Source organism: Gekko japonicus, unplaced genomic scaffold (assembly GCF_001447785.1).
Source record: "Gekko japonicus isolate JY-2015 unplaced genomic scaffold, Gekko_japonicus_V1.1 scaffold244, whole genome shotgun sequence".
NCBI lineage: Eukaryota > Metazoa > Chordata > Lepidosauria > Squamata > Gekkonidae > Gekko > Gekko japonicus.
The window spans coordinates 716,749-742,243 of NW_015165838.1; the positions used below are offsets into that span (position 1 = coordinate 716,749).

Here is a 25,495-nt window from a genome sequence, read left to right on the forward strand (position 1 = left end):
AGAACATAAGAACATAAGAGATGCCAATGTTGGATCAGGCCAAAGGCCCATCCAGTTCAACACTCTGTAATCACACAGTGGCCAGAAATACCAGTGCCATCAGGAGGTCCACCAGTGGGGCCAGGACATTAGAAGCCCTCCCACTGTTGACCCCCCCAAGCACCAAAATGACAGAGCATCACTTGCAGATTTTTTCCCCAGTGCTTCTCGGTAATGCCTGAAGTCACCCTGTAAGAGAAATAGCCTAGTCTTAGGTTTGGAATTTTCCAAATCAGTTATATATGCATATATTTGGATGGCATTTTAATTACCTGATGAATTTTAGAAACTTAATATTTTACACTTATGCTTCATTTTAACTTGGTGTCTAAAATAACACTACCCACCATATAGTGCTAAGAAAGAAAAGAACTACAATAAATCTAGTAACATCCTTCCCCTTAAAATAAAAGCGACTTCACTTTCATAAACTAGTTACAAAACTTGGTAGTGGAGGAAAAGAGGGGTGGGACACACGGAAGAGGCTGCAAAATAAAGAAGTTATGTTGATCTTTCCAGATGTTTTATCGGTCTTTGATCTTGTATTTGGCATTCTTTACACTACTACAGCTAGCATCACTACCATATTCTTGAAACTGAATAGACTGTATCAGTGCATCACAATGAAGACTGGGTGACTTTGCACTCTAATTAAATATCTGAAAAAGCATCAGACATATTTTATTTAAAGTACTGATACGCTTCTGCCTTATCTTCACAAATTTAAGGCAGCCAACAAAAAAGAAAAAGCTGCAAGGACACAACAACCTTGTAAGCATTCAGTCAGTTAAAACCTATACACATATAAGAAAAGTCATTTAAAGCCAATACACATAGGTAAACATAGCCTAAACCAATTTTTCTTGCACCAAATCCTCTCTGGAATAGGTTTGTCTTACCCTCCCAAATGTGGCAAGTGAAGCATGCACTCCAAAAAGGCCATTCCACAGGAAGGAACCTACACAAGGAATGCCTGTGACCTCACTGCTGTTAAATGGACCATCCTATGTGAGAGTACCACCAGGAAAAGGCAGTCTGAGGAACACATAACTGACACACAGCCATAAACCGGGAGACACAGTTTGAGATTATTCACCACTTGTGTGCAAAACAGACATTTTCACCAATTACCACATGCTGGTATATGCCTCATTCATGCGGAAGTCCTAATAGAAAGGAAACCTCAGACAGCTGTTCCTCCAACGAGAATATGCATGCAGCCATTGATCTGTATGTAATAGAGCCTACCAAATTGCATCTATAAGCAGAGATAATGTAACGTAACCTAGATCTGTCAGTATTGTTTACATAGATCTTGTTCTCTCAAGGGAGGGTGCCAATCACTTACAGTCTGCTTTCAACCTTCAGCTGCTACTGTGTATTCCAAATAATAATTGTTGGATATTATATAGTCTGGAAGCAGCTGGAAGATATCAAGTGCACATGAAACCTGAACTCACTCTAAAACCAAGGTACTCTGTAGGAAAAAAAAATCTTGTTATTGCAAATATTACGGTATTGGATTAAAGCTCATGTAGGCTAACATTTGGTTTTCAGCAGTGGCCAGCCACATACTTCTAGATAACTCACAAGCCCTTCACAATGTTATCTGCTGTGATATTATATTGCCTTTGAATTCGGATGTTCCGTTTAACTACCAACTCTAATTAATGCTGATAGCGTTCAAGAATTTGTTTAATCTTTAAAGAGTCATTGAGTTAATACTATCTTGCAGTACTAAATTCTATTATCTGTGTGCCCACCTTTCTCCCTGACAACAGGGACACAAGACAGGTAACAGAAATAAAACAAAGTCTAAATAACTAGTTCATAAGAATAATAAAACATTAAGACATAAAAACAAGCCAGAAAGACACAAGACACTCCAGTGCAAGAGTCCCAGAGTATGGCAAGTCCTTCTCCTGGGTTTTTGCACGTCTTATGAAATTCCAGAAGAGCTGATGCTTTCACAAGTTCCTCTGAGAGGTAATTCCAAAATCAAGCACTGAAAAGGCCCATCCATAATGGGCAGCAGCAGAAGGTATCCACCGAGGAGGTGGGACCAGCAAGCGTTGCTGTACTTGGTGAAGTTGCAGCCAGGGCTCATACTGACAGACCCTCTCCAAGAACGTATGTCCCAGATGAAGGACTTTAAATTTAAGCACCCACACTAGGAACTGGGTCCAGAAATATCTGCAACTGAAGCAGAAATTATTAAGTGGGACTAATATGCTTGCTATAGCTAACTGTTGTGTAAATTAACTGTTCCAAACTTTCTGGTGATCAGTTGCATTCCAAGGTCCTGAATCTTTACCTTGGCAGAGAAATGGAAAGGTCTTGTAGCGCAATTTACAATTAGACCTTTATGGCACCCAGCCCCATCAGTTCCCCCCCCCCAAAAAAAAAAGTTCCAAAAGAGAATTTCAATGTGCCTTTTTAGGGACAGTGCTTCAAATACTCCATCATTTTAGTTGCTACTTCCTGTACCTCCTGCAGCCTTTTAAAAAAAAGCAGAATAGGGAAGATCTAGACTGGGACACAGTATTCCAAGTTTGGCTATGCTGATTATTATACAAAATGACACAAGTTTTATTTTCAGGCCACTAATAAACCTCAACATAGAATTGGCCACAGCACAGAGCTGATGTTTCAGTGGTCACAGGACCCCACTTAGTCTTACCAGCTGCAGCAATGCAAAAACCCCTCCTCTTCCATGATGTCAGGACAGCCAGGACAACCCTCTAGCACCACCAGCCAGGCTATGTTCCTTTAGGATGGCACCAGCCTGTTCTCACTTGGTCAGGAATGAGGCTGACCTGGTGCCACCCACCCAAGCCACAGCACAACCAAGCCAGGCTTGAGGTAGATGGGCTGCAGGGATGGCTCCCAAGGAAAGAAGCACCCTAGCAGGCAGCTGGTAGCTGGCCTATGAAGGAAGAAGAAGCCCTGCAGAAAGGTGGTGGGGAAAGGCATCTGGCATAATGGCAGATGGATGGGGGCAGGAGGAACCTGCCCAGGCCAACGAGAGCTTTCCTCCAATCCCCATGAATTCCAGGTTACATGGGTGGGGTGTAAATGGCAGGACAACATGGCATCCCACTGGTTATTCAAAGAGGGCCCGGAAACAGGATGTTATAGCCGATCCTGTTTGTACCACTAGGAAGCAGAGGTCAGGGAGGAAGAGGAGAGTCCTAGTGTTGCAATCCCCTCCTCTCTTCTCACTGGGTGCGTTCAGTTCCAACTGGTGCAATTTGATCCAGAAGAAACGTGATCACACTCACCTCCTGACTGTGCAGCACATCGCAATATGCCCGTTCACACTACCGATGCGCAGCAGCGCGCATCGGCGGTTTAAAATTTTTTTTTACATTTTGCACATGCGCATAGGCAGCCATCCACAGAGTTGAGATCTTCGCGCAGGCACAGAACACCGTGTCCCAAAAAGCGTGCCCTGAAGTGAAGACTTCCCTTTAAATTTTTACAGTGAAAAGGGCCTCCGTGAGGTCCCGGACTCATCCGCAGCCTAAAACTAAGCATCTTTTTAAAAAAAAACAAAAAAAAAAACGCCGGGGCGAAGCTTCACCCAAGCGCACACTGAGGAGGCTTTTAAAAAATGGCGGCCGAAAAGTGGAATCCTCAGGCTTCCGAACGGAAGTGGCTCTACACTGGCGGAGAGCAATCAGATGGGGATAATGCGGTTGGAACCGGTGCACTCAGGATACCACCACTCAGGGACCTAGTAGCAGAATACAACGGTTAGGGACTGAAGGAAGATGTTCACCGTGTGATCGCCTGTTAGAACACCGATTCCAACCGGCATCTATACCGGCATAAATGCCCCATCTGAACGCACCCACAGAGGCCTAGAGGATCTTCTAGTGGTAGGAGTCGCCGCAATGGAGGGGCAAGAGGTGGGGCAAGAAGAGCCCCACAGTGCCCTACCCATTATTTCCATATTCTTTCTTTAAGCCTATCTGCAAGAGGAATACAATGAAGGTTTCCCTTGCTTGAGGCTAGTATTCTAATAGGCAGAAAACCCAACAAGAAGCTGTGACTTCCCAGGTAACTAAATTCACTCCCAGCTATTACAGACTCCTTTCATCCTGTTAATAAAGTTAACAGTGCTGATTTGATTCACATCCAGATTTCAGCGCGTATATTTGTATTAGGATTATATGCTTGTTTTGTGGCACACAATTTAATTTAAGCACAAACTGCAGTCACATTTTATGCCGCTCCTTATGACACCAGCTAAAAATTTATTTGTATCTAGATTTGCCATTAAGATAGAAGGGGGGGAAAGAGAGATCAACTACAGTGCACAACTTGCTTCCTGGTCCCCTCAAATTTAAAAGCCATAAACAGATTCCAGTTGGTCTTCAGTATATTGGATTCTGAGAACATCAACACTTCCTGCCAACACACACACTCCAAGACTGCCAATTAAATATGCAACAAGACAATCTGCCCTTTCATCAACGCTGGAGTTCATCATTCCTACACACACTCCATCCTTTGCAGATGCCATTTGTATCAATGGCAGCTTTCTTTCCTGGTTGTAAATAAAGCACAGAGTGTAATTACTAAAGTAAAGTGAGCATTCATAGTTATGCTGTGGGAATTTTTTGGTACTAGAAATGTTTAAAATAACCAGGATTCTAGTTTCAAAACGCAAGAATCAAACTTCATATCTACATAGTAATAAATGGCTGTGTTTGGTTTCTAGTCTGAGCATGGGAAAGGAACTGACTGAGGGCAACCTACAAGAAGAATGCATCTCCTACTACTCTTAGTAGCTTTTAATACTGTCAACTATGTCCATTTTGTGGGTCACCTGATCAAGATGGGTTTGTTCAGGAGGTACTGCCTTATAGCTGCAGATCCCAGAATGTAGTGCTCAAGCTACTGCTTGTTGCATAGCCACTGACCTACAACAGTCTGTTTTGCCTCCCATGCCGTTTGGTCAGGTATACTTTTTACAACCTTGGGCTAGGGTGCCTATTGTAATCATTCTTGGACAAAACAGACTAACCACTGTCACACATGCCTTAGCAGTATCTAGATTGCAGTGCGTGTTCTATTCTACTGGTCTATGACTTTTTTAATGAACATTTCAATTAGAACCCCGTAACACATTTTACGTAGAGTTACATTAGAAGACTATCCCTAAAATTACAGCTGCCACAAAGTGTGCTGACTCAGAATATAAGAAAACTGCAATGATAAACATATAGGACCGGTGCTGTTTAATTTCCAGGCCCCACCTGATGTTCTGGTTCTCACAGTTAAAAGTCTTAAGTGGCGTAGATCCAAAATACCTGAAATCACTTTCACCCGTATGAATGACCCCGGACTTTAAGAACAGCTTAAACTGCAAATGTCTGCATAGACAGAAGTTAGCATTCACTGCATTATTTTTACTACTATTTTAGGTTTCTTCTGCAATTTCTTCATGTGGTTTTAAACTAATTTTAGTTTTGCAACTGTTTTTAACCGTTTACTTGCAGCTGAGGTCTTCTGGTCTGGATATTCTTTAGTGGATTGATGTTTTGTATTTCCTACTTAAACAGAGCTGCATCCTTGTTTTCACCTTTATCCCACTGCTTTGGGGCAAGCTATTAGTGTCCTTTAGTGGTGACCAGCCTTTTTAGTAAGTGTGCCACAAGACAAATCCACTGTATGATAACTTATACAATGTATGTTTTAGTGCTCCACTGCAGCACGTAGACAGCCTCCCCTCACCTGCTGTTCTCAGAAGTAGCTTTGCCTCTTGTCTGCTGAGCCAGAGTACAAGCAGTAGGGCAGCTCTAGAGAAACAGGAAGGAGTGTAGGGATGACTCTGTGCCACAGCCTAGCCTCCAGGCCTTTCTGCTCCTGTTTATATTACACAAACACCTGCTGCCATGCCAAAGGTATAGCGTGTTTCTGTAACATTACACAAAACACCTGCTGCCACGCCAAAGGTATAGCGTGTTTCTGTAATGGCCCTGGAGTGGTTCAGACAGATTTGCTTTCTGTGCTCAGGGACACAATCCAAAGAAATACTTTAAGCATACCCAAGGGTTTGGGGTGCTTCACCAAATTCTTATTTGCCTCTCTGAACAGCCACCTCCCCGTATCACAACCACAAACTGCTAGACAAATTCCCTTATATTAGAAGTCAATGGCACGCAACTCTAATCTAGCCATCAGAAGGTATGCCATGATTGTATTTCTCTAGACTATGGACATCATGTAATTTAAAGTCAACAAGGAATGTTTTCACAGGCCAGACTGGCTGGGGTTTAAGTATTAATGACAGCCAAGTGTGAAGCCCCCCCAGGGTTAGGGGACGCATCCTCCTGTGGAGGAGCCATCATTCCTCCACACTGTCAGAGGGGAGGCAACACACCAGAACACTTTGCCCCTTGTAAGCCGCCCTGAGCCCACTTTGCGGGGAGGGTGGGGTAAAAATCCCAATAAAATAAATAAACAAATACTTTACTGTCTTGGCTTCTTTACATTGCCAACAACAGAGGTCAACCATCACCTTGTGGTGCAGCCTCATCTCCATCTATTTATACCTCGCTGATAGGGATACTTTTCCCACCTGGGTCCATCTTCCAGGTCCTTAAGCTCCTGCCCTGGCTGCTGCACCCTTCCTGCACAGTTAAGCCAAGGGAAGCCCAGCTCCCTGGGTCAGGTGTTAAATATTCCTCCTGGCTGCTTTCGGAGCTTGGAATACTGACTTCAGAGGCTTCAGGAGACCTGGTACCCTCCTGTGTACAAAGGCCCCAAGACTGCCACACCTACAGCCTTCAGCCAGCTATACCCTTATTGCTTTCTGCTGGGGGTCTTTTATCCCTCTTCACCTGGCTACTCTAAGTTCCCATTTCCCTGCTCCTACTCTCAAGTAAGCCCTTCTTCTTAAGGAGGCCTTTGCACCAGAGGAGTTCTTTGCTCCCCTGGAAGCTAGTACTGGTGGGGCTTCCTTCTGACTGCTCCTCCCTTGCTGTTGTCGCCACCCCATCTGGCTCTCCTCCCAACCCTGCCATGTTGCTCTCTGCTGCTCTCCTTAAGGCCATGCCCACACTCCACCCCTTCTCCCTCAGACATAAGCAGCCATGGGCTGTGATGCCAAATTAAGGCCTGGTAACAGGTAGTAATGAGAACAATCTCCCTTATAAATAAAAGCCGAATGGTGGTGGCACTTCTCTAGAACATTCCACACGCTCCGGAATTGGTTGGCGCCCTGGTGTGTCACTCAGAATCTGTCCCTATCCACTGGCTGCATTGCTTGAGTCTCGCCTCCAACAGTCTAAACATTTTGCTGTTCCTCTCACCCACATAACCAGTCAGAACACAGAGGTTATTTGCATATGCAGCCTCATTGGCCTTTGCCTCGAAACACAGAGGTCGCTTGCATATACGACTTGATTGGCTTTTGCCTCTAACATTCTAAACAGTTTGCTGTTCAGAGGTAAAATGTGTCCAATCTCCAGGTGAGGACTGGAGATCACTCAGAATTACAACTGCTTTCCAGATAGCAGAGATCAGTTCCCCTGGAGAAAATGGTGGGCTCTGTATCCTTATATGCTGCTGAGGTGGCCCCCATATGACAGCCAATGTGACATAGCAGTCAGAGCTTCAGAGCACGGGAGAGGCTGCAGGTGTGTGGGGGTGGAAAGCTGAAGAGTGAGGGGAAAATAAGGGTAGGTTGATGCTTGGCTGGGAAGGAGATAGGGTTGCCAACTCCAGGTGGGAAATTCCTGGAGATGTCAGGGATGGAGCCTGGAGAGGGTGAGGTTTCAGGAGGCGTGGGACCTCGGACAGGTACAAAGCCATAGATTCCACCCTCCAAACCAACTATTCCCTTCTGGGGAACCATCGTTGCCAATCTCCAGGTGAGGGCTGGAGATCACTCAAAATTACAACTGTTCTTTAGGTAGCAGAGATCAGTTCCTCTGCAGAAAATGGTGGACTCAGTGTCATTATACCCTGCTGAGGTCGCCACAGCAAATTGACACTGAGTGTCCAAGGTCGGGGCATCCGCCCAGAGCCTCTTTCTAGAGGCCGTTGTATTTATTTCCACAATGGGCCTTTTTCCTAGTCTAACATAATTTTGCTAGCTTTGTGAGAACTGAAAGCCAAGAATTTCTGGAAGCACCAAGGAAGACAGAATTCATGTCTGCCAGTTTTGCAGGATGACCTCTTAGCAGGCATGGAAATATTTAATATCACTTTCTGCTTGCATCCACACCACTATACCTTTCTAAATATGCTGTATCTTCTCAGTGTATTGCTTCCTGTCGTCCTCAAGCATCTTCTCTTGAAAATCTGTGAACTGTCTACCCTTTTCAGGTCATGTGTTCTTAAGTCCATAATAAAACTTTACTGCAAGTGCATAAAAATGTATCACAAATGGAAAAAGGGGAACAGATTGCTGTGATGCATTTTGCAGTAGTGGAGTACGTGAAGAGTAGGAAGATGAGAAAGCTGGAAAGATGAAAACTGACTAATATGTGTTAACTGGATTTTAAAAATGTAAGTTAAAAGGGGAAGAAGAAAAATAATCATCCACACAACCACTACAAGCATTAAGGGGCTCCACAGCAATGCCAGAAACAGAATACTACATTTATATTATGTTACATATTTACTGCTACAATTATATCCCCTCTTTTTTTCCATTGTGGAACTCAAGGCAACATCCCAAAGGTTCACAGGAGTAGGCCCAAGCAGACAAGACAATCAGCCCAAACTGCTTAGCTTTAGCATGGTGGTTGATTTGCATGCTTTCCAACCGTACTCTGAAGAGGAAGACAACAGAAGTTCAGCATCTTTCATTTTTTTCAGTGCAACAGAATCTCCTGTTGAAATCAACTAGACTGAAAATTGGTTTAATTTGAAGGTGCGGCCCTTTCAGGGGAGAAGTAGAAGGTAGTAGAGAATGCACCCCACCTACTGATGTTTCACTGAGAACTCTTTTCCCTGTGCTTATTCTTCATCCTAAGAAGCTAAGAATGTTTTTCTCATGCTCAGGCAGAAGTGTCCAGAAAGGAAGACAGGAGTCGCAGAGAAGTCCTCTATTTATCCCCTACAAATACTGCCTTGCACAGTTTGAATATCAGAGGCAAACATGGGAATGGAAAATTCAGCACAGACACTAATCATCTTATTTTGAGTTCTTAAGACAGGATATTGCATTGTAGAGATGGGCACAAACTGAACCCAAGTCCAAGCCGGACTCTGCCCGATTCAGGGTTTGCAAGTCAAGATTCAGGGAAGGCACCTTCCCCCGCACACTCACTGAGCTTTTCGGCTTGATTCAGCTCGCGTGTTCAGCACACCACTTCCAGGTGGTGTCAGGACCTGCCCCTGGCACACTTGCATCATCCGTAAAAGATGCAAGTGCAGCGCCAATGTGCTCGCATCACTTCTGGGTAACATGGGGCGCCAGGGATAGGGCCTGACACCACCCAGAAATGACATGGGTATGCTGGGGATGATGCCTGATGCCACCCGAACCAGTTCAGTTCAGGCTGGTTTTTTGCTCAGGGGTTTGGTTTGGGGCTGCCCAGTTCACGAGCCCCAGACTGAACCGGGCTTTCCTGGTCTGTGCCCATCCCTGTTGCATTGGTTTCAGACCACACAAGTGGTCTATGTCTGAAAAAAGAAATGTCCGTGCAGAGACATACTGCTACACACTGAACAACATACTTTCCCTCACTCTCTAAGTAGGAGTTCTCCCAACAGGTGCACAAAATTGTGGTTACTGCCTCAACACAACACCAAGGTATCAAGAGACTGGCCAATGCAGCCTAGGATGCACTCTGCTGGCGACATCACATCCCACCAGATAATTGATGCCAAGGAGTTTATTTCTTTGTTGCTATTCAATATAGCATGTTTTCCTTTAAAATATTCTTATTTTATATTTTGACTATAAAATAAGAATATTAAGACTGGTGAAAAAATACAATATTGGTGAAAAGATTCACACTTACCTAACCCCTATATGAAGCGTGCAAGCTTCTGCATTGGTCTATTGTGATATCACCAGCAAAGTGCATACTGATGACCTGCAGGAAAAACAAAATGGAAACATCAGCCGAAGTTACTGTCCTGTTTATGCCCTTCAGAACATCCTGTGGTAGGCACTAAGCTATACTTCACAAACACAGAAGCAGCCCTGGGAATTGTTCAGTTCAGGACAGAGATGCAAGTAACTGCTAGCTCAGCATTGTATTAAACCAATATATTTACCCTTTTACCTGTGCAGCCCATGCAAAGCCCAGGAGCTAAGACCACCTTCAGTGTACTGCTGGGAATAAGCTAAACTTCAAGCATCTTTAAAGATGGTTTCAAGATAGGTCCAGTTCTCCTTCCTTCTCTACAGTTCCCTAAATTGTCCTAGCCACATAGGCTTATTTTACTCACTTGCCACTTAGGCTAATGACTTCCATACAAAAGAATACAGATTTCTCTCACTCAGTTCCTTCCTTCCTTCTCTCTCTCACACACCCTCTGAACAAACCTAGTCAACTCCACCCCCTAAGTATAGCTACCTTCCAATCATAACACACTTCATTCACCCAACCAGGCCCCCTCTTTCTTACCTTAGAGGCCTGCATTTTAAACCACAGCAAACATACATATAGAACCCAATATTAATTTGCAGAAATAAAATGCACAAAATATTTACATAGTAAAATACCAACACAGAGAACAAGGATGCCCCCATGGGGCAGAAATGGGACCCGAAAGAGGCTCCGCAAACCCTGGCCCCATCTGTGAGAGCCCATTGCTTTTGTGAGAAAGAGCTCTCCACCCCAAAGTACTACTATGACTATGAAGCCAAGGGAATGTACAGCATAGATTCTGATTTAAGTTTATAAATTCCTTGTAACAGCCAACTCCTGAGCTTAATAGCCACAATCTAGCCAGGAGGCCAAATCAACCGGCATTACACCCATGCATCTCAGCCAAGGTATTTATTTCCTCTTATCTCCTCTCAGTCTGTACCCTAGCTGCCACAATCTACCCTCTCCGTTGTCAGATACAGTTTTTTGGAGCCTTCTGTCTTTCTCAAATTCCTCATTTTTAACGTTAGAATCAATATAGGGGTTGTTTTTACAGCCTTTAGTTGGTAAAGGTTTGGGTGACAAAAGTCAATGGCAAAAAAAGATTTGACCATGTAAAGAACTTTGGTTCCCTTAAAATTCTGTTTTGATTCAAAGTTGGGTTCAGGCTTCAGATGCGGCCTTTTGTGAATTAAATGGAGTTGAAAACTGCCTTGCTGAGAAAGAACACAGCGACCTTTTGAAGTGTAGATAACACAGCTGTGATGGTAAGCTTGGTACTGTATTCCCCAATTAGCTGCATTCCTCCCAATTAAGCCATGATTTGCACCTGTGGGAAAGGGGCCGAGCCTAGCTGCAGGTGGCCTCTGTGCCTTCCTCCCAGGTCAGACCACCGCTGAGATCACCTGTTCAATCACTGGTCCAACACTTTGGCTATGTGTCATAACAAAGAGACCTTATTGGTGCAAAGGCCTAGTACCATGAGGGTCCCTTTACCCATAAAGAAGCAAAATTCTAGTTTATTCTCATCCTGATGATGGCTACCTGAGACCTAGCCATGTAGACATCTTCTTGCTCACTTTCGGCCATCTTGGACACTTGCTTGCATGGGCCATCCAGCTCTGGTCTGTGGTGACTTGGGAGAAGATTCATTTTGAATCACTGGAACTACCATCTGCGAATGGGTAATATCTTGTAACTTGGAACCAATGTAATACAGTTTTAGCTAGCCTTTAAATCTCTATAGATTTCTTATTTTATCACAATCTCTTGTTCTCGTTTGAAGTAATCCTGCCAGTTTGGTGTACTGGTTAAGTGCACAGACTCTAATCTGGGAGAACCGGGTTTGATTCCCCACTCCTCCACTTGCAGCTACTGGATGACCTTGGGCAAGACATAGTTCTGTCAGAGCTGTCCTTGAAAGTGCTGTCCTTGAAAGAGCTCTCTCAGCCCCACCTACCTCACAGGGTGTCTGTTGTGGGAAGGGGAAAGGAAAGGAGTTTGTAAGCTGCTCTGAGACTTCGAGTGAAGGACGGCGTATAAATCCAATTTCCTCTTCCTCTTCTTCTCTTCTTAATAGAATATATATTTTAATTTACTTTTGTGGTTATTTGTGTTCACAGTTCTCAATCTAAATCTAGCACCTTGACTGGCAGACCACCTACCAGAGTAACCTGTCTTTTGTGAGAAATTCCTCCTGTGAGCCAACCTTGTAGGCCAGACTTTCTGATTTAGACCCAGGTGGGTTAGGAGCTTTGCCTTTTGCTTCTGACTATTGGGTTAGTAAAAAGGGGTTGGTGGCAGACTACCAGACTGATGTGTGAACAGTCACATTCCATGGTTTTGTAATTTTGTGTTGGAGCCCTGTAACAAAAGGCATTTGGCCCAAGCTGGGCTAAGTGACCTTTGGACAGACCAGATAATAAACAGTTCAGATTTGTGCCTCCCGTCAATGACGGAAAAATGCTTTTGGTTCCCAGTAGCCAGAATCAAATTTGCAAGTTCAGGCTTTACATAAAAATCAAATTCCTCTGCATCAGAAAGATCTAGAAGTTCTTTTGTTCAGTCGCACAGTCGAGTCCGACTCTTCGCGACCCCATGGACCAGATCCCACCAGGCCTTCCGGTCTTCCGCTGTCCTCTGAAGTGTGCTCAATTTCATGTTCGTTGCATCGATGACACTGTCTAACCATCTCATCCTTTGCCGTCCCCGTCTTCTTTGACCTTCAATCTTTCCCGGCATCAGGGTCTTCTCCAGTGAGTGCTCCCTTCTCATTTGGTGGCCAAAGTATTTGAGCATCAGTTTCATTATCTGGCCTTCCAGGGAACAGTCAGGGTTGATTTCTTTTAGGATTGACTGATTTGATCTTCTTGCAGTCCAAGGGACTCTCAAGAGTCTTCTCCAGCACCATAGTAGCCCTGCCTATTACATTTTGTAGTTTATCTTACCCCAGAACTGTTCCAATGGAGAGCTAGTTTGGTGTAATGGCTGGGGCATGGACTCTAATCTGGCAGAACCGGGTTTGATTCCCCAGTCCTCCACATACAGCTGCTGGTGTGACCTTTGGTCGGTTACAAATTCTTTCAGAGCTGTTCTCTCATGAGCAGTTCTCGAAAGAGCTCTCTCAGCCCCACCTACCTCACAGAGTGTCTGTTGTGGGAAGGGGAAGGAGATTGTAAACTGCTCTTAGACTCCTTCGGGTAGTGAAGGATGAGGTATAAATCCAATCTCTTCTTCTTCTATTCTTGGGGGCAGAAGCATATTTTGCTGCGTCAGCTCACCTGGTTTCCATAATGAAGGTACACCTTTCTAGCAAGAAGGGCTTCACCATTAGACAGCATCATACAGGGCTGAATTCTGGAGCATGACAGAACCTTGGTTTGAAAATGAACGAGGGAGCTCTCAAGCTTGCTTTCTTCCTCCCTTGTGCACACAGCATAGGGACTGAGACTTTCTGGTTGGGAATAAACTGCAAATGAGCCCAAAGTACTCCAAACAGTACAACCCTTGGTAGAGAAACAGAAAAAGAAAGCAGGCAGAAAGTTTGTAATTTTGCCTGATTTGGACATTGCAACAAACCGCACCCTGTTCCAAACCAGGAAATGTATGGTCTTCATGCTATGTGCAGGGAGAGAAGGAATTAAGAAGCCCATGTTCTGAGAATTTCCTGGTTCACTCTTATTACAGCTTTCCTGGATCACAGTACTGTAGAATGTATCTTTCTTTCCTACAAATTCCTAATGAAAGTACAGGCAGTTCGGGACTAATTAAATTGTTGGGGACCAGATCTGGTCTCTAGGAACCTAGCAGAGTATCACTGTCTGAAGAGCCAGTAATGCAAACAGGAAGAATGAAACCAGGTGCAATTACTAAATACAAAAGACAACTTCCTCAAAGTACTCCGTTTTTATATTTACCCCCAAGAAAGAGCAAATATATACACAACTCAGGAAATGGACTGTATTGTGCTTGTATGCTTGGTGGACATACACTAAAATGCAAGGATTTGAGTGAAATGCTCCAAGTTAGCATTAAGAACATAACTAATTGCAAATCAGACTTGTTTCACTACATACATGGTAATGCAACGTGTTTTTATAAAAGGTAGTTCATAGTTTATTAACAGCTGCTCACTTTATCATTAGGCAGCAATGGAGGAAGTCAAAACCTATCTGATCAGAACTTTGCAAAGGAGACAAATAAAGGGTTATTTTATGGATGAATGGTGGCCAACAATTATTTTCTTTGGAAGGGGAATCACTAATATTTGGAAAAGCCAGTTGAATATCAGTATAGAACCTATAGTTCAACCGCAAGCAGAACAACAGATTTCTGTGGACATAAGGACTTCTACCAATGGAGCTCAGCTTTCTCGACACCCATTCTGTGACAGCCCAAAATGACTTCTGAAATCTGCATTTCAGGCTGTCGTGGAAGGGTGAGATAGTAGCACTAGATTCAACCCGGTGGAAGGGAGGAGGAAGGAAATGGGGACTTATAGTTATTGTTTATATTGTCTTATAAAATGAAAAAATAATTAAAAACGAGATGCAAATTCTGATGAAACATGAAGGAACAGTAAAGTTAGGGCCAGTGTAGTGTAGTGGACGATGTCATCTGACATCTGGGTCCAAATCCCCACTCTGCCATCGAAGCTTGCTGTGTGACCTTGGGCCAGTTACATACTCTCAGCATCACCACAGGACTGTTATGAGAATAAAATGAAGAATGATGTAAACTGCTTTGGGTTCTCACTGGGAAGAAAAGCAGGGTATAAATGAAATTAATATTTAAATGTCTATGCTTGAAAAATGGCAATTGTTTCCTTCCAAGGAATTATGGTTTTTTGAGGAGGATGCCCAGTATTTAACAGAGATTTTAGCATGGCCACAAAGTAACTTCCTAGTTTTACCTAATGTTCATTATGGGAGAACTAGAACACTGAAACTCCATTTAATAAAACCAGAACAGCCAAGCATAGCCAAAACAGCCATGAATGTGGAGGACTACTGAAGAACTGAAGGTAGTGATTTTTTTTAACACAGAACTTTTATTACTACTGCCCTTGACAGTGTTCTGTAGTTTTTACAGTTCCCTGTTTAAAGCTCAGTTATGGTAACTATTCAAGACTCTGTCACAAAACAAATTCCATCAATATCTTTAATTATTAACAAATTTGGGCCGCAAATTAAAAGCGTGCTAAACCAAAAACTTGCCCACTGAGAGCACAAGCACCACAACTGAAGAGATAGAAATGACTCACATTGGGGGAATTAGTTCCAGAGAGTCATTCCTCTCTCTCTTTACCTTAAGAAAAAGGAGAAGCCTGAACATCTGGACCAAGGGATATACAATTCAGTGTTGTCCAGACAGGCATAGCCTTCCAACTAACATCTATGACCATACTGATGATATTCCACTGCCACAGCCAGTAATGGGATCACTATACATGTAGAGAGTTCCGAATCACTGACCCATTCATCAGATTTAGAAAGGTCAAACGGTTACTTCCAACCCCCAAGCTGGAGGGCCAGGCTCCTCTCCCAGACACCAATTGTTTTAAATAATTTTCCATCTCTTCCCCTTTTAGAATTAAACTCCACTCCACCCCAGCATGTTTCACTGAACTTCATTACATTGTCCTATACTCATCACTCCTGGCCATCTGTACATTAATTTACAAGAAGTGAGTGGGTGATGTCTAGTCCTGAAGATGGACCAATAATTTATTCAAAATGTGTTACAAGAGTATTGACCTACATTACGGAATCCTCAATGCCCTACAGCCTTATATTTGACATCACAGGGCTACACAATCTATGCTTAAATCCATAAATATATATTTTTTCTTCTACCCTGATCTGCAGTTTCTAAAATATTCCACTGAAGTTTGATACACATTTGTCCAAAGCTCCACTACAACTATAAAGGTCTGAAAAACAGAATATTTTAATATCTAATAGTCACAATGTGTAACAGACATTAAAAGCACACACTACACAGCAGTGGTCAAGTCAGACTATGGAACTGATGGAATGGAATGGGGACAACCCTTTTACTCAGTTCAACCAACTTCAAATTGATGGAAAAGAAGGAATTTGCTGTGGTGGCCCAATATTTCTATGTTTAGGAAACACACATTAAGAGTTTCTGGTATGATAGCACAACTTGAGCAATACAGAACTTTCTTCCCCCCAATAATAAAAGGTGGAGGACATTCTACAATATTGGTTTTCTTTATGTTTTAAAAGTACAGATTAGTCCCTGAGATGTATCCTTCTGCGTATTCATTTAAGGTCAGAAGTAAATGGATAAGTTATCAGGATATATGGATAGAAAGAGGGACGTGAAGCTAAACTTCCACATTTGACACTTTTTCATTGTGTGGTTTGGGGTAAGTCATAACTTAGCATGGTTATGCAGCTATAAAATGAGAACCATAGTGGCATGATTCTCAACAGCCCCAAGTAAACAAACATTGTAAAAGTAAGTTGCATTCGGAGTCGTACCAAAATGAGAAACCAAGTACTATTTAATGGTCCGTTCCAAATTAGATTTGGGAGGTGAATGGTGATGCTAGATCCAGTCCTAACTAAACATGTGTTTATTGTTTACATACATGCTTGCTCTACAGAAAGTTAGCCAGCAGTCTTCATAATGGCTGTTTTGAATAATGAAGACATGTGTTTATTGTTTACATACATACTTGCTCTACAGAAAGTTAGCCAGTAGTCTTCATAATGGCTTCTTTGAATAATAATGAAGACATTAATGTCTCCATTCTTCAAGATAATATACAAAGATATCCTGCTCTCTGAAGCAAGTCCACCTACCCTTCTTTCCACGCCTAAAACTCTCCCACAGAATGTATACACCACCTACATTTCCCTTCTTTGGGGTATAGCCTTTAACTCCTTAAATCCTCATTTTCATTTAACTGAGTATACCTGTTAGTTCACATCCTTACTGCTCTATCGACAGTGAAAGAGACAATTTAGCTTGTAAGCTCCAAGAAACACAGTCCTGCATTTTTGGAATAACACCATTTACAATCCTATGTACCCAAGTGCCAGAAATGGGTATCTTAGAAACTTCTTCCTTCTAGAAACTGATCAATGGGTTGGAACCAGTGTTCCCTCTAAGCTGAGTTAGTGTGAGCTAGCTCACAGTTTTTTACTCTCTGGCTCACACTTTTGTCTTAGCTCAGGAAGGACGGCTCCAGAGCAAACTAATTTATGCAGAAGTCAAATTGCTTGCTCACAACTTTAATGTCAGTAGCTCACAAAGTAGAATTTTTGCTCACAAGACTCCACAGTTTAGAGGGAGCATTGGTTGGAACCAGACTGAATCTGCAGTTTCCACTCATTGTCCATTCCACTAAAGACTCTCCTGAAGCCTATCCTTAAGAGGTAACTGTCCCCCAGGAGAAGCATTTGGTAGAGATCTTTCAGCTGCAGTGGGAGGGGGGAGGCAGGAAGTTTCCATTCTGCCATCAGGATCCAAACTTGCATCTCCAGAAATACTACCTTGTTTTTATAAATATGCATCCTTTGGAAGCTAGTAAGCCAGTTCATGTCATACAGTATTTTATACTAATATTTTGAACAAAATAAAGATGATCTCTGATTAAGACACACACACACACACAATGACCCCAGTGATATCCATGGCAAGCCCTGTTTTGTGTTTTATACACTGGAATATAAAAAAGTATCCTTTCAAAGCTTCTAAAACAGGGGTGTCAAACATACAGCCCGGGGGCCGGATTAGGCCCCCGAGGGGCTTCCATCAGGCCTGCAGTGGAACTGGCCATCTCCTTCTTCCAGTTCTGCTGCTGCATCATAGCTTGCTTCGTCAGACTCTCTTAATCACTCACCCATTTCATGTTTTAACCTGGGTCCTAGACTCAGAACTCTGAGCATGAGATTTCTGTGGTGAGTGTCAATAAATCAAAAGTAGGTTTGCAGTTTACAGAGCTAATGTTTTAAGCATGTTTTATTTTAAGTAAAAAAACCTTTGTGTTTGCATCCTTTATAAAGTTTATATCTCCGCTACCTGGCATTACATTTTATGACACACATGGCCCAGCCCAACAAGGTCTCATTTATGTCAGATCCGGCCCTCATAACAAATGAATTTGACACCCCTGTTCTAAAACATTGACTTCAATAATAGTACTAGAGGACATCTGGCTTAGGAATAGCATCTTTACACATGCACAAGCCAGCCAGTGAAGCTAAAGAGGATCACATAAAATGCCAAAGAGAAGATGTATGGTCATGTATTATTATCCATAATTAGCTATAGCTTATAAAAGCTAATATGGCAGAAGAATACTATGTGTGGTATCAAAATGCAAATTGTTACACTGAATCAGTCACCTGCTGCCTTTACAGACTTTCATTTGCTTGGATTCAGGGTGTTTGTTGCGCAGTTTTTGCTTTTTTAAAACCCCAGTGCAGCAAGGAACAAATCACTAGATTCTCATGGGTTGAGAAAGCTCTGCTGAGGAAAATCCCCTAGATTTTCCAAGCATTTAACTTTAAAGGAGCCATTGGGCAATCACTGGGGAGGAAACAGTTCTTTCCCCCTGTGCCAACATTTATCAGCACTGTCTTACTACAGCAAACATCTGCACTATAGAATTTCCAGCAGAAATTTTACCCTGCTCTGTCTAACCCTGCACACACAAAAGAACTGAATACACTAGCAACAAAACAATAATCAAACCCACAGCTTTAAAAAAAAGATTTGGCTAGCCAGAATTCAAAGCCTGTAAGAACTACTTGACATCCAAGGATAAAATGAAACCAGTACAAGGTTACGTGCTGTCACTGTAGGCTTGCACACAATTCTCTGCACCAACCATTAATCAAATCTGACAAGTACTGAACTGATCACAATTCCCACCTCTGTACCACACCAGATAGCAGAAATACGTGTGTCACTGTGCCTTATTTCAGTTTGGCACTATAAACTGCCTTTGAACAACAACCCCTGTTTATGTCATCATCTAAGCACCCATAACAACTTCAGGTACATTGTGTAACCTTTTCTGGTGTCCGGTTCCACCACACTCAGGTAGAAGCCAGCAAGCACCAGCTACCAAAAGATTAAAAACAAACATTCAATTGGCAGCCAGCTTCCAGTGGAAGGGCATGAATGTTTAAACACATTTCTTTTCATTCTGTGAGAGCCAGTTTGGTGTAGTGGTTAAGTGCGTGGACTCTAATCTGGGAGAACTGGGTTTGATTCCCCACTCCTCCACTTGCACCTGCTGGATGACCTTGGGCAAGCCATAGATCTGGCACAGCTGTTCTTGAAAAAGAACAGTTTCTGTCAGAGCTCTCTCAGCCCCACCTACCTCACAGGGTGTCTGTTGTGGCGAGGGGAAGGCAAAGGAGATTGTAAGCCGCTCTGAGACTCCTTTGGGTAGTGAACGGTGAGGTATAAATCCAATCTCTTCTTCTATACAACATTCAGGAGACTCAAGTGCAATACATCTCAAGGCAACAAAGAAGCCTCATTTGTGAATAGCAAAAGTAAAGGGATAGGCTACTTGATCAAGGAGAAACACATAACAGGATTGCACTGTCTGCCACAACGCAAATATTTACTGCAATTTTCCTTTGGGGGAATGCAACTTCTTACTACTCTGTGGATTTCTACTTCATTTAGCAACCTCCATAACATATGAAGCTGCTTTGTACCAAGTAAAATCACTTGTCCGTTGAGATTGTTATTGTCTGCTCTGCCTGGCAGCAGCTCTCCAAGGTCTTTCACATCACTGACTCCCTGAATCTTTTAACTGAAGATGCCAGGGATCCAACCTGGGACTCTGCCACTGAACCCAAAAAGAGAGAAAAAAGACCTTCCACAGGACACAAAAGTATCTAGTTCATCTTTCTTTAACCACTTGCAACACTGCAGAAGAATTACCATTAAGAAAATTACATACATGCCAATGGGATAAAGATTGTTCCCATACCATGTCCTTTGTTATAGATAAAACTATTGGTGTTCAACCCCCCTCCATCCCCATCATGACCCAGAACAAGCCTCCAAGGTACAGTGTCACAAGAGGCAAAATTATATAACATGTATTTTTAAAGAGCCACATTAGCATCACAGCTTTTTGCACATAAAGAGGCTGCAGAGGATGCTCACGGGGATTTGACCTTCTGCTTCCCATTAATACCGTCTGTCAGGAGCACCTCATCAGGAAACATCAGAGGCCCAAATACATGTTCATTCCTCTTCAAAAGCAAGCTAACTAGAGAAGAGGGGAGCAGTTCCTACGCATGCATATTCATGCACTCAGAGTGGGGAGGCATGCTCATGGATGCTGGAAAGGCAGCGATAGCAAGGAACACATAATTACGTTACCAAATTCACTGAAGGAAATAAACTACTAGAGGGGAGAAAAAACAGACCGTTACAAAACAAACATGTCCCAGGACACTGGGAAAAAGGACAAAGGGAAACCGAGCCAACACTAAGCCCTCTGACCTCTATAAAGGTTCTCCAAACATATATATATATATATATACACACACACACACAATGCTATTTACCCACATACAAAACCATTTTGCCCCTCTCTCTCTCTCTTTTTTACTAAACTCTTATTAGGCATATTAGACAAACCTTTTTGGAATCCGGAGATTCCCCACCACCACCTCTCCTTTATAAAGGGCAAACAGAATTAATAGCTTTGAAATCCTGAATTATGTTTAAGCAAGCACCGGAATTACTTAGCGGGCCTTCAAAGAATTATACCCACACACACATGTGCACATCATACCGGAGAGTTCGCAAGACAGAGAGAGGACCGAAGCAAATGAAAGGTCTCTGTGGCAGGGACCCGTTCTTGGTACACGGCCAGGGGCAAACGTGCCCGTTTTGGAGATGTGACTCACGAAACACATAAAGAGCCACAGCCACCACATACGCCGCCGCCCTCCCCTCCTCCCGCGCCACATCCGACACTGACCATAGATCATGGCCAGGCCGGTCTCGTGGAGGAAGCGGACCCGGCGGTGCTTGAAGAGCCAGATGGTGAGGATGGTGAGGGTGAGCAGCAAGATGAACGTCAGGAGGCTCACGCTGTCCTGCCGGTGGCTCTCCTCCGCCTCCTTCTCGGTGGCGATCTCCTCCAGGGCGCTGCTACTCCGGTCTCCCATGCCCAGCCCGGGGGCTCCGAGAAGCAGCAGCAACAAGAGCAGGGGACGCGGCATGGTGTTGCCCTCTTGCAGACCGGCGGGGCACCCGCCCTCGCCTCTTCGCCTCCTCCCCGGCCCTCAGCAGCGCGCCGAGCCTCCTGTGTCTGCAATGCCCAGCCCGCCTCCGTCCGGCGACGCTCCGCCAGCCGAGCAAGGAGCAACTTCAGTGCGCAGAATCATCAAACCCCGCCTCCTCCCGCCCGACAGGCCACAGCCGCCGGGTTAAGCGGCGAGCCTTCCCGCCCCTTAAAGGCGGGGCCTGGGAGCTCTGCCCTCAGAGTCGGGGACTAGAGGAACAAGGGAGCAGAATGCGTCACTTAACAGTGTACAGGATGCGGGTCTCCGTTCGGCAATGCCTGTTTTAAATCCCTCCCGTCCCAGCAAATAAAAAACTACCACATCAGTGAGAAGAGGTTCTAACTCAGCTCTTTGGCTGCTCAAGCCCCCACCCCAAACAGGGAAGCGTTATAAATTGCACTCTCTCCCTTCCCTTCTGCAGTCCCTGTATGTCATCTATTGATGTACCACAGTCCCCAGTGAAGAAAAGCAGGGCAGCAAAAAAGTTCCCTTCTCTTGGACGGTGTCCAGACAAACTACACCCCCCCCCATTCGATCTCACCTAATTCTGCTCCTCACTGCAGCAGTACCCACCCCACGGGACTGCGGTGGCCCAAGTGGTTAAGACGCTGAACTGCAGGCTGTTGGAAGGTCGGTAGTTCAGCAGTTCGAGACCCGGGTGCCGCATGTTGGAGTGAGCTCCCGTCTCTAGTTCCAGCTCCTGCCAACCTAGCAGTTCGAAAGCAAGAAATTACAAGTAGATAAATAGGGACCACTTCGGTGGGAAGGTAACAGCGTTCCGTGCACCTTGGTGTTTAGTCATGCCGGCCACATGACCACGGAAACGTCTTCGGACAGCGCTGGCTCTTCGGCTTTGAAACGGAGATGAGCACCACAACCCTAGAGTCGGATTCGACTGGCTTTCGAGCAAGGGAACCTTTACCTTACCCACCCCACAAGACTTTTTGTCCAAGCAGGCGGGTCCCAACAGCACAGCCTTTTGGGTGGGCTATAGTGGGGCATTGTGGGGTTAGGCCTCCTGACACTGGACTTCCCATCCAGCCCAGGGCCCCCAAGTGGTGGCAGATGCGGGGGAAAGAGACAGGTATTCCTTTAATTCAATTAGCCAGTGCCCCCCTAAGAAATTTAAAAGCCACCCGACTTAAAAAATCCTGGCTATGGGCGTGGCTCCCTTCTTCCTTTTTCATGAGTTCAAAAGCTGGTTGCTTCCCCAAATGCGAAGGCAGAAGTGAAAGACAGAAATGGGTAAGTGATGGCAGATCATTTGAGGTAGAACTCAGGAGGGTCTGCCCACCTGCCCACACTCCTTTGTCTAACAGTGTGATCTAATACAGTTGCACCAGTTTAAACCCACTGATTTCATTGCCTTTGTAAAGGTCCTTTTCAGGAAAACCAGTTGTTGTCAAGATCTTTTCCAGGCTGAAGCAGGAGCTCAGCTGTCACCTACCAAGTCCCTACTTCAAATGTTAGCCAGGCCCATAACTACAGTGGGGCTTTTGGGGGTTCTGCCCCCTTTCTTAAAAGCACAGCCCCACAAGAATTTCTCCTGTAAATGCTTTTTTCCAATCATTTTAAAACATTTTTTAAAGGTATGCACTCCTTTAAGCAGAGTAGGGTGCTTCAGTTGACTAATTCCTGCACTGAGCAAGGGGGTTGGAGTAGGTGACCTCTAGGATCCCTTCTAACTCGGTGTCAAGAAACCAGTCTTCTTTAAGAGAGTTTTTCTGCCTAAGTGATAGTTTTCTTGACTATAGAAGTCATCACCCCCACCTGCCAGCTTGTTAGCAGAATTGCTGCTTAGGCTGGCAGAAGTGATTAACTTGCAGCAGCTGAGAACTGTCATCTAAAGTGGTTGACAGGTTGCAATGTAGAGATTTATCCTGGTAATAACAGTGTTCTATTGGCTAAATGGCTTTTCTTTCTGCACTGAGAACTTCAGCCTCACCAGAAAAAAAAATTGCCCCACAAGCCACAAAATCCTGGCCTGATCTTAGTTCAGTTGTTAACTTGTAGGTTGCAGAGGCAACTCATAACTTCATCCTTATATAGTTTGGGACCAACTTACCTGGAAGACTGCCTACTGCCTTAGGTACTACACGATCCGTACAGTCATCTTCTGAAACTCTGCTTCAGGTGTTCCCCCAGCTTCTGAGCTTAGGTAGGTGAAAACTCAGGAGAGGGCCTTCTCAATCGTGGCACCAAAACTTCAGAATTCTCCCTCAGGGAGACTTGTCTGCCTAGGCTTACTAACCTCCAGGTGGGGCCTGGAGAGTTCCCTTTATTACAATTGATCTCCAGATGACATATCAGTTCCCCTGGAGATAATGGCAGACTCTATGGCATTGTATCCTGCTGAGATCTTTTCTCTCCCCAAACCCCACCCTTCCCAGGCTCCACCCACAAAATTTCCAGATGGCAGCCCTATGTCTGCAGCACTCTTCTATTGCCATTTTCTGCCAGCAGATTAAGACTTTTTTTGATTTTGAAGACTTTGGCTTGGCATTCCCTCAGTGATCCCTTCTCTCTGCCCAATGTTTTAGTTGTTTTTTAACTTTTTGTATGTATTTTAGCTCTGGTCTTGTTTTAATGGAGTGTTTTTGTTGCTGGTTTTAATGGTTTATAAGATGTGATTATATTATGCACATTTTAATTTGTTAGCCACCTCAGTGGCTCTTGTGGGAGCAGAAAGGCGGGGTGTCAATTTTGTAAAATAAAGTAAATAATAAATCCTTATTTTTCTGTGAGACATATGGAGATAATTACTGACTGGCCTGACAGAGGTGTTATAAGGATTACTGAAACAACACAAGTATGTGAACACTTCAAAAATCACTATATACATGCTAAGGATTGAAACAAAATTTAGAACAAAGTTTGAGTTCAGTGGCCCCTTTAAGAGCAACAAAGTTTTATTCAAGGTATAAGCTTCCATGTGCATGCATACTTCTTCTCCTTCAGACCAACACAGCTATCCATGTGAATCTACATCAAATTTAGATACTGCAGGTTATTATTGCTTAAATATTTGTTTGTGTCCTTTCCCTTTTTTTGTCCCTTGAGTTTTGGTATTATCAACAACAGAGTAATTAATTCCTCAGAGTCCACTAGTAGCATTTCCCAAACAAAATGTGTAATGTTTACCAAGTATTCTGCTGAATCAGATAATATTAAAGTTATTATTCTGGTTGCTGGTAACCTGTTCTGATATTTTAAGATTTATATATGTATGACTGAATAGTGAAAGGAATTAAACTAGGGTTAAGGTATAAGGGTAAAATAATCTTATGCAGAGCAAAGCACATTCAAGGCTCTTTTCTTGGGCGTACACAATAGGAGAACAAATGCACAAGATTAGACTGCTTGTCCATTAAAACTAATAGGCTAAGACTGAAGTAATTCTGCATAGGACTGCACAGTTCTCCACTGCAATATGAGATAGTAAAGAGTACCAGGCCTCTATTTCCAGTCCAATAACAATTTTATATTGGTTTTAATTTGACAATCGGATCCTATTGTTATATAATGCTCCACTTGCATGAGTAGTGTCTTGCTTGGCTTTCAAGCCAAGAAAGAAAAGGCATGTCTAAAGACAGACAGCACAGCTTGTTAGATCCCCAGAGAACAATTTGTGTGGCCCACCCCGAAAGCCAATATCCCAATTTCCCACCAACTGCTGACTAGAACCCATAGAGATCCCCAGCTATCAGAACACCATCTCCTTCCATTAGCTCCCACTGACAATCAACCATTCATCCTGGATTGATGAGAAAGGCTGGCCAGCAGGCTGTAATGCCATGTTCTTTTGACCAAGTGGCATACGGCACAGATTGATCCCTGTATGCCCAGTATTCTGTCCCTACTGGCCCTGCATTAGGAGCTGACCCCATCCTTTACATTCAAACACAAATTATTTATTTTGTGCATTTCAATGCCAGCTTTCCTCCAAGAAGCTGAGAATAATGGAGAAGGAAAACAATGTACATTGTTCTCCTCCATATTTTTTCACGACAGCCTTGTGAGATAGGTTAAGATGAAGGAGAGTGAGTGGTCCAAGGTCACACTGTGAGCTTCATGGCAGAATGAGGATTTGAACCT

General features: G+C 43.7%; 1 protein-coding gene across 2 annotated transcripts in view; it reads right to left on the reverse strand.

The window, feature by feature from the left end:
• SLC9A7 (solute carrier family 9, subfamily A (NHE7, cation proton antiporter 7), member 7) overlaps positions 1 to 21,459 on the reverse strand; it is a 75,322-nt gene extending 53,863 nt beyond the window's left edge. For both annotated transcript variants that reach the window (XM_015410982.1, XM_015410981.1), the window contains exon 1: positions 21,094 to 21,459. In XM_015410982.1, coding sequence (XP_015266468.1) covers positions 21,094 to 21,337 — 244 coding nt within the window. In that variant the 5' untranslated portion in view covers positions 21,338 to 21,459. The remainder of the gene's footprint in view (positions 1 to 21,093) is intronic.
• Positions 21,460 to 25,495: the final 4,036 nt, after the last annotated feature.